The sequence below is a fragment of the Helianthus annuus genome, chromosome 8, assembly GCF_002127325.2.
Source record: "Helianthus annuus cultivar XRQ/B chromosome 8, HanXRQr2.0-SUNRISE, whole genome shotgun sequence".
Lineage (NCBI taxonomy): Eukaryota > Viridiplantae > Streptophyta > Magnoliopsida > Asterales > Asteraceae > Helianthus > Helianthus annuus.
The window spans coordinates 163,827,373-163,837,062 of NC_035440.2; the positions used below are offsets into that span (position 1 = coordinate 163,827,373).

The 9,690-nt window shown below is 36.1% G+C and overlaps 2 protein-coding genes across 2 annotated transcripts; both read left to right on the plus strand.

Moving 5' to 3' along the window:
* Nucleotides 1-464: 464 nt before the first annotated feature.
* On the plus strand, nt 465-1,701 carry LOC110873772 (metallothionein-like protein type 2). The gene is made up of 3 exons (XM_022122764.2): nt 465-630; nt 715-789; nt 1,420-1,701. The coding sequence occupies exons 1-3, from the start codon at nt 566-568 to the stop codon at nt 1,517-1,519; spliced, it is 240 nt and encodes a 79-aa protein (XP_021978456.1). The 5' UTR covers nt 465-565; the 3' UTR covers nt 1,520-1,701.
* A 3,253-nt stretch (nt 1,702-4,954) lies between these two features.
* LOC110873771 (pentatricopeptide repeat-containing protein At1g07590, mitochondrial) lies at nt 4,955-7,013 on the plus strand. The gene is made up of 2 exons (XM_022122762.2): nt 4,955-5,337; nt 5,635-7,013. Exons 1-2 carry the CDS (start codon nt 4,963-4,965, stop codon nt 6,880-6,882), a joined length of 1,623 nt encoding a protein of 540 aa, XP_021978454.1. The 5' UTR covers nt 4,955-4,962; the 3' UTR covers nt 6,883-7,013.
* Nucleotides 7,014-9,690: the final 2,677 nt, after the last annotated feature.

Consider the following 9,690-nt stretch of genomic DNA (forward strand, 5'->3'; position numbering starts at 1 on the left):
TTTTTATATTGATGGGATTTACTGAATATAATGATAATCATAATGATGATGAATAATCATTCAAATATTATGTAGCAAAACAAACCCATTTAATGCTAACGTGGCGTTATTCACTTGGTTATGACCTGTTTTTTAAAGGGATGTTCTACGTTTAAACCTAAACAAAGGGAGTACGTTAAAAAATTGTTTTACTTCTTCTTCAACTTTTTACAAAAAATGAATAAATAAAATAAATCCTTATTTCATTGTAAATAGTGCATTTTCTTAAACCTTTATGGATCATTTTCATGATTTTCCGGAAAAAACAATGGCTTTGCTTTGAAATGAACGGTTTCATTTAGTTACACTAACTTTGATAATCTGGTCCATTGCATGAAAGTGACAAACCCAACAATTCCCTACATACGTAACTTCCCTTAGATCCATACACGTGTACGGTCGATCCTCACCACAAAACACTATATATACCACCACCCTTCATCCCCAATAACACCATCAAGCTTCAACAAACTCAAGCAAAAACACACAACAAAACCCTTCAATACCCTCTCTAAACCACTCAATCATGTCTTGCTGCAGCGGAAAGTGCGGGTGCGGCTCAAGCTGCTCATGCGGCAGCGGCTGCAACGGGTACGTGTTGACGTGTTGTCCAATCTTTTATCGAGTTCATTTCATTGATAGATGGTTTTACTGAATTTTAATTTGTGTTTGCAGATGCGGAATGTACCCTGATGTTGAGGTTTCGTCCACCACCGTCATGATCGTTGACGGTGTTGCCCCAAAACAGATGTACGTGACATCGTCACATTACAACTGAATTATATAGCTAATGGTGTAAACAAGTTGAACCGAGCTTGACTAGGCTTGGCTCTTTTCAAGCTCTATATTTAAAGCTTGAGCTCGGCTAGCGAGTAGTTTTTCATATTTATTAATTTATTTAATTATTATATATAAATATACGATATATTATTTAGTTATTTTTTTATAATTGTTTTTTTATAATTATTATATAAATATATTTAAGATATTTGAAAAAAAAAAACAAAAACCCGCAACCAATTGAGATTGGGAAATTGATGATTTTGATCCGGAAAAAAACAAAACACCGTCAGCCTCGCCCTTCACGAATATTAACTTTAAATTTGATTTGCAAAATAGAATATATGCTCCTAATCCTTGGTGGATTGAAAACAGAACTAATACATTTAAAATATTATATAATTTTTTTTATAAATATAAGTCTGGTTTAGACTCGAGCATGTTTAATCTCTGCTCAATTCAAGCTTTTAGCAAGTCAATTTTTAGTAGCTCACAGACGACTTGGCTCGTTTACACCTCTAGATATAAACTTTGATCTCATAATGATTTGTTTGTGTTTATTAATTAATGTTTATTCATTTAAATGGAATATATGTGTAGGTTTGCTGAGGGAAGTGAGGGCAGCTTTGTTGCTGAGGGTGGAAACTGCAACTGCAAGTGTGGTGACAACTGCAAGTGTGGTAACAACTGCAGCTGCTAAGGATCAAGATGAAACCAGAAGCCCAAACAAGCAGCAGTGTTTGAATTATGTTTGTGTTTTTATGTTTATGTGTTGAATAAGAATGGATCCACATGCATTTGTGGGTTACATCCATGGTTGTCTAATGTGTTGAAGGTTGTCACTATGAAGTATTAATGGAACATGCTTTTGTTTGGGTATCATCATTGTTGTGTTTTTCGTTATTCACATTGATTCGTATATCAACGAATGTTGCTAATCATAACAGGGGCAGAACCAAAGAGGGTTAGCTGGTCACGCTACTAGAAAAGTTGTCATTTTACTACGGAAAAATATGCGTCACAAATTTTGACAAAATTGTGACGTGTTTACGATGACAAAAAAAAAAAACCCCAACAAATTTGCTACACAATAGTGACAAAAACCAAAAACATTTAATTTTGTCACAGTTTTGTTGTAAATTTGTAGCAATATTAAATAGTTTTCGACGGGGCTTTTTCCAACATTAACGTTTTGTTGCAAATGAGTAGTAAGTCCGAGTTTTCTAGTGAGGTGGTTTTTAAAAAATCAAATGATATCATAAATCATTTAAAACGTACGAAGCTTATGTAGAAAATAAAATGTATTTTATTATATATTTAAAAAGTACGAAGCTTATGTAGAAAATAAAAAGTATTTTATTTTATATTTAAAATATCTTAATTTTTCCTTTTCTTTTCTCGTTTTCCCTCTCATGTCGCATGTTTTGTCAGTGACCAACATCTCTTAACATTCTCTCCATGACACACATATAAAGGAAAAGAATGATCAAGTAACAAGTTTAAATACCTAACAAGGGTGAGATGAGATATAATCAACGGTTAAAATGTGAAAACCACAATTATTGTATTTGTGTTAGTTTTATAAAAATGCAAATAACATTTATACACTTATTATTTTTAGGAAAAATATATTTATGAAATTACACAAATTTTTTTCAAATTAATTTGCGTACCTTATTGATGTATTTTAGAAAAACTTTTTTAAAGCGTTTTGAACTAGGTGTGTACAAAAACACGTCATTTTTAACGGCGTTATTAGCTTCATCCTCCCCCAGTACACAACGTGTTTTCATCATATAATGGAATATCAGGATTATGTGACTTCGCTACTTAGATATTTTCATATTTATGTTTTTGTTTAAAGCATTTAACCCTTACCACTTGGTACATGTGTCGTATCATGGTTGCTTGTCACACTTCTTGCCAGCGGTTATGGTGTAACGATGGCGATATAGGTGAAGTCGACTAGCAATAGGTGGTGATGTTGGTGTATTTGGACCCGTTTTAAGTTTAAGGTTTAATATACTTGACCAGTTATACAATTTTAGTATGCCAAAGGTCCAATTTTACCAATTGTATAATGTATACTATCAACTAACGCCCCATCTAGGTGACAAGTGGCATGGCGTGAGAGGGCAGGGAACACCGGAGAAAGGGGCGGGGAAGTGGGTGTGGTGGGGGTAGGCATGGAGGGGGAATCGTGGTGGAGGGGCTTGTGTGGTGGGGTCCTTGCTTTTCTCAACCAATCACAATTTTTTGTTTGTTTTTTTAATTTATTTAAGAGTAGTATTATTTTATTGGGTAGGGATGAGCATTTGGTATCAGGTACTGGTATCGAACCAGTACCGTATCGGGTATATTCGGTACCAGTACCCAATTTCCCCGTTTTCGGTACCAGTACCGGTATTGACGGGTAAAACACCGGTAAGTACCGGTACCGAACTGGTATATTCGGTACCGGTACCAATCTTCCCCGTTTTTCGGTACCGGTACTTTCGGTACCGAACGAGTACCGTGCTCATCCCTATTATTGCGTAGTGAAAAGGGTGAAACCATAGTAGGTGTTTGTGAAAGAAAGTGGGGTGAAGATTTGTTTAGTGGGGTGATGGTTACTTTATGACGTAGGAGTAATGTGGAGTGAAAGGGCATGAAACGATAGGAGACAACGTTAGAAGTAAAGAAAATAACCAACTAATGAGTGTGATGTGTATTATAGTCAAATGTTCAATAACTTTAACACTATACATGTGTTATAGGGGTGTGTACGGTTCGCTTCGGTTCGGCTTTTGAGTAAAAACCAAATCCGTGACCGAAAGTTTGGTTTTGGTTTTTGAAAATCGTTCGATTTCGGTTTTTTTCGGTTTCAGTTATTTTGGTTTAGCATCGGTTCGGTTCGGTTTTTTTGGTTGTTGAAATATATTACGTAAGATTCAAAAATAAAAAGTGTAATTCGAAGTTTAATGGGTCGGTTTACATTATTAATATTTCTATCATTGACAAAACTGAAGCTATTTATTAAAATAACGGTTAGCCGAACAGACCCTCTACATTTAATCTAATCGATGCATAAGGGTGTCCAGGGTGATCTCGGCAAAGGAAGCGGCAAAAGGAGTTGTCGCACGGGGAGTCCACCGCCACACCAAGTTGTCGCGCGATAAAGATGGGTTGGAGGAGTTTCTCGAGGAAAGATTGCCGCTTGCGGCAAAGATGAGGGAGCGGGGTAAGTGGTGGGGCCCAGTATCTTCTCAACCAATCATCCCTCTCTTTTTTTAAATGGTTTGAGGGAAACCACCCCTTGTGTTTATGGGCAAGAGTGAAGAATGAGAGGGGAAATGACATGGTATGATTGGGTGAGTAAAATTTCCCCCCATCTCATTAGGCATGCACCCCTTACACCCTAATAATAAAAGATACATTGCATTCATGCATACTACTAATTCACTTTTATAACTTAAAAGGATATCTTAATAATTAATATGCACTTTGTTGTATGAATGCATAACAATTTGGGTTTGGTAACCACGAATTCCAGAAATCAAAAAGGAAAAAATGTACACACTAAGGTTAGCATAATTCTAAATACTAATTTAGTATTTAGAACTCAATACACACTCCGTATAACCCAACCCGCCCCAATTTTTAAAACCAATTAGCCAAACCGCCTTAACCAGTCGTTTATTGTTATCATTATCTATTTAACTGACATTTCATTTATGGTTACTGTTTTGGGCCAAACCCAACCCAAACCGAGTCGTGCACACCCCTCAATGGGATGCGACTAGAGACGTCTATCGTTGTCATTTTAGTCCACTATGTTAAATTTATCCATTTTTATGTTAAGGAGAAGAGCAATTCGGTCATTTTGTATGGTTGAATTGCTCTTCTAGTTAACAGAATTACATATAAAATGACCGAATTGCTCTTCTCGTTAACAGAAAAAATAGATGAAGTTAACCCAGTGGACTAAAATAACAATGGTGAAATCTTTTTGGACTCACATACGAAAAATGAAACCTTTAGAATAAACTGACAAAACAGCCCAAACCACATGAACTAAGATGGTATTTAACTCAAAAAATTATTATTGTAATCCAACATTACGTTGGCCCATTGGGCCGTCTACTTAATATCAGACGATGTCCAATGACCAGAGTAGTTTCCCACAAAGGCATGCAAGCAGCTGTCCCTTTGTTCGAACGCCAGTTCTTTCGAGCATTTCGTCGAACACTTTCCACTCAATACTTCCTCAACTCCAAAACTCTTCGATTCTGCACTCAAGCAACTGATATCTTCAAATCTATCAAACACGAACAAACAATTGACGTTTCTCAATCGATCAACGAGAATAAAGAAGAACCCAAAAGCTTATGTGGAAGGATAGAGAAGCTAGCGAAAGGAGTCCCTGTTGGATTCGCGTTCCAGAGCTGGATGGGCGATGGGTTTCCGATCGACAGAGGCGATATCTTTCACACCATTAATCGTTTACGCAAGCGGAAGTTCAATAAGCGTGCACTTGAGGTAATGCCCGTAAGGTGTTTGTGTAAATGTCTGAAAGAACATACTCGAATATTTTACCTTATTTTTGCTCTTTTTACTTTACTTATGAAATGAATGTGCATTTGTCTGTTAAGTATACATGCGTATATACTATAAAGCTTGGTTTGAAAACAAGCGAAACGCCTCAGTGCCTTGAGGCGGCGCTTCATGTACACCCCGGGTCAAACTTGGTCAAAGTTAGGATCTGTAAAAAGACTAATATGTAAAAGAGATGACATAGATATGAATTTTGTTTATATGTTTGTTAATCTTTTGCAGGTGATGGAATGGGTGATTAGGGAACGACCTTACATGCCAAAGCAACTTGATTACTCGTATCTACTAGAATTCACCGCAAAGCTTCACGGGATCTCACAAGGTGAAAAACTCTTTTCTCACATCCCTATAGAATTCCAAGATGAATTACTCTACAACAATCTCGTAATCGTGTGCTTAGATAAAGGCATGATAAGGTTATCATTAGCTTACATGAAAAAAATGAGGGAACTCGGTTATTCCATCTCGTACATGGTCTTTAACCGCTTAATAATCCTCCATTCGTCCCCGACCCGAAGAAAATCCATCCCGAAAATCCTCACGCAAATGAAAGCCGATAAGGTGGCCCCACACGTCTCCACTTACAACATCCTTTTGAAAATGGAAGCTAACCAACACAATATTGAAGGGCTACTTAAAGTTTTCGGCGACATGAAGCGAGTGAATGTAGAACCGAATGAGATAACGTATTGCATAATTGCGACTGCACATGCGGTAGCTAGGTTATACACTGCGTGTGAGACGTATGTCGAAGCTATTGAGAAGTCAATGACCGGGAAGAACTGGTCAACGCTAGATATTCTCGTTATATTATACGGGTATTTAAGAAAACCGAAGGATCTTGAAAGAATTTGGAGAATCGTGCAAGAACAACCCCGTGTTAAATCGAAAAGCTATGTTCTTGCAATCGAAGCTTTCGGAAAGATTGGTGATGTAAGTCGAGCTGAAGATCTTTGGTCGGAATTGAAGTCAAAGGAGGAATTAAAGTCAACCGAGCATTTCAATTCGTTGATATCCGTGTATTGTAGACACGGGTTTGTTAGCAAAGCAACTGGGTTGTATAAAGAAATGGAGAAATACGGATGCAAACCAAATTCGATTACGTTTAGACATCTCGCTGTTGGTTGCTTAAAATCAGGGTTAAAAACGGAAACTTTAAAGACGTTAGACATGGGTATGGATTTGACAACGAGCACGAGTGTGAAAAAGTCAACCCCGTGGTTGGAAACGACTTTTGCGTTAGTCGATCTTTTTGCGGAAAACGGTGATGTGGAGAATGCAGAGAAGTTGTTTGATGAATTGAAGAAAGCAAGTTATGCTAGATATAGTTTTGTTTATAATGCTTTGATTAAGGGTTATGTGAAGGCCAAAGTATATGATCCGAATCTGTTGAGACGAATGATTCTCGGAGGGTGTAGGCCGGATGCTGAAACCTACAGTCTTTTGAAAGTTCTTGAACAGTTTCGGTGATGGTTTCGGTCTAATTATTTTGCATTTTCTTGAAAAAGAGATTTTATATTTATATTACAAATTACAAAATCCCCAGTTTGTATTAGGTTATGAACATTTTATATTTATACTATGTCATTGTATTTATTTAAGGTCACAATCTTGTGGGTTAGTAACTAGTGGTTTATGCAACTTGTTACTTGAATCCGAATAATCCGGACCCGAAAATAATAATCCGAACCTATTAGGATGCCTATTACCTGAAACCCACACTTATATTCGCCTAAAATCCGTGATTGAAAATATCAAATACTTGACTACATTTATAGGAGTTTTTATCCTTTCCATAGTTTCACATTTGCAACAACTTCAACATAGTATTTTATTATATTTAATAAATTTTAATTTAATTATTTAATATATCAATATATTCGATTTGATTTGGTTAAACGGGTAGGCATCACATAATACCATACTCATTCCAAACTCACAAAAAAAAAAAAAAAAATGAGAGCTAATCCCAACCCATTCCGAATATTTGGAGTTTGGGTTCTTTTGTCTAGGGTTGTGCTAGTGCATTGGCAGATTGAACCCAACACGGACCAAGAACTCATATCACATATATTACCACAACATCACACATGTATACATAGGTTGATATGAACACGACCTGTTTAACGCCCTCAAAAAATTTGCATACGAATACTATAAAATTCTAAATTTACACATTATTTATTTATTTATTATTTTTTGCAATTATGTTTAACCTATGTCAACCATATATTTAAATTGCTAAAATTTTGGCATAAAAATACCCAATTAATTTAATTATTACATAAATCACATTTAAAAGAATAAAAAAGTTAAAAACAGAGTTAAACAGGTAAACCTGAACGTGACTCATTTGGCTGAACGTAGTCAGGCTTGACCAGTTTCTAATCCGAATCGGTTAAAAGAGACTCAAACGTTAAACTTGTGAATTTCGTGTCTAGCATTTTTTCGGTAAATTGATTCGAGTAACATCTGGGCTTAAAAGGAGCTATTTTTCTGGGCCTATATGGTATACCAACATTTGACTCATATAAAGCCTGCTAAAACGAAATTGTCCAAACTCCAAAATGAAAAATTCTAGTAGTAAATCATAGTTAAACTTACAAAGCATATTGTTATGAGTAAAATAGTAAATTGCCATTTTGGTCTCTGAGTTTTTGTCTAAATTGTCATTTTAGTCCAAATAGATTTTTTTCCTCTAGGTTCCAGAGTTTTTCTTTTTCTTGCCATTTTGATCACATTGCCTGACTTAGTCTAAAAACCAGGTTATAATCAGGGGTATTTTTGGCATTAAATTATTATGAGGTTTATAAATTATGTTGTAAACTATCCTTGGTTATTACTACACAACAGTTATGTCAAAAATACTCCTGGTTATAACCAGATTTTTAGACTGAGTTAGGCAATGTGATCAAAATGACAAGAAAATGGAAAAGTTAGGGACCCGGAGGAGAAAAAAACTACTTAGACTAAAATGGCAATTTGGACCAAACCTCAGGAATTAAAATGGCATTTAACTCTATTGTTATATATGGTTAATAGTTTTAATACAAATTTAATATATTAAAATCTCTAATAACTCTAGAATGACAAGTTAAGGCTGTGGGGATTGGGTCGTTGGTTGGGGTGGGGATGCCCTTTAACGCTAGCTGTTTCACTCCGGGTTGGCGTTGGCATGGCGTTGCCCCTTTTGGGGTGGGTATTCAGCCTGGCGGGGGGCGGGGGGCAGAGTGAGCTGGCTGGCTTTGGTTGGCTGGTCCAATATGGCTGGCTTTGTTTGGCAACTTTAATTGAAAAAAATTCACATGGCTGGCCACGCCAAGCTAAGCCACGCCACACCACACCCCTCATTTTTCACCATAAATTTGTGGATCCCACCCTCGCCACGTGTCGAACAATGCCCCCAACACAAGCCCCTCCACACCCTACAGCCTAATGGTAAATGGTTATTAGCACAATCATTATATGATAACATGCAAACTTTTTTCTAAGGGTGATATGCAGTGAAGGGGAAGAGGGGACTATTGCCCTCGTAGGAACACCGTGGCCAACCCCATTCACCTCATGGTAAACTCAATCACACGGGGAGTGTTCATCGATCAAAGAAGATGAGAGAGAAATGGTTAATGGTGGGTCCCGCTCTCTTTCACTTAATCACACTTTTATCTTTATTTTTAACTTTGTTTTTTTCAAAGAAATAATTATTTAGGTAAAATGTTGCCAATGATTGAGAGCAAAATAAGAAATGGAACTAGAAGTTGACTATTGATATGACAGAGTAGGATTGGATGAAGGAAAATAAAGCTTCATATCATATTTGTACATTCGAATAGTCACACATCTCTTATTTTTATTACAAAAAAGGAAATACAATTTATAGGCAATATCGCAAAATAAAATATTAAGTAATTGTTTTAGCCACTTGCATGGTGAAAGCAATGGGCATTATCTAATTTGGTAGGAGTTCAACATCACACTCAAGTTCTTAGCTCAAAATTTCCCAACCACAACCATTTGCATTCATATTATTTTTTCTTAAAACCATTATTATTAAAAAAGATTAAAAATGGTATACTTAGTTTTTATATCACAATAAAAAAAAGATTATTATTACAATATACATAAATATAAATCTTGAGTATTTTAATCCTTTTAGATCCTTTGTCGGTTTTTATGAATAACATAAATTCCTAGGTTTTATGGCCTGTCAAAGTCAAGTTAATGATAACTGTGAGTGTACAATTTGAGGACAGAAGTCGCTGGGAATGGGGTGGCAAT

Excerpts from the sequence above, each read along its gene's own strand:
- LOC110873772 (XM_022122764.2), top strand. The coding sequence starts at position 566 with ATGTCTTGCTGCAGCGGAAAGTGCGGGTGCGGCTCAAGCTGCTCATGC. Across the intron at positions 631-714 it reads TGCGGCAGCGGCTGCAACGG|ATGCGGAATGTACCCTGATG; the intron begins GTACGTGTTGAC and ends TTGTGTTTGCAG. Across the intron at positions 790-1,419 it reads GGTGTTGCCCCAAAACAGAT|GTTTGCTGAGGGAAGTGAGG; the intron begins GTACGTGACATC and ends ATATATGTGTAG.
- LOC110873771 (XM_022122762.2), top strand. The coding sequence starts at position 4,963 with ATGACCAGAGTAGTTTCCCACAAAGGCATGCAAGCAGCTGTCCCTTTG. Across the intron at positions 5,338-5,634 it reads TCAATAAGCGTGCACTTGAG|GTGATGGAATGGGTGATTAG; the intron begins GTAATGCCCGTA and ends AATCTTTTGCAG.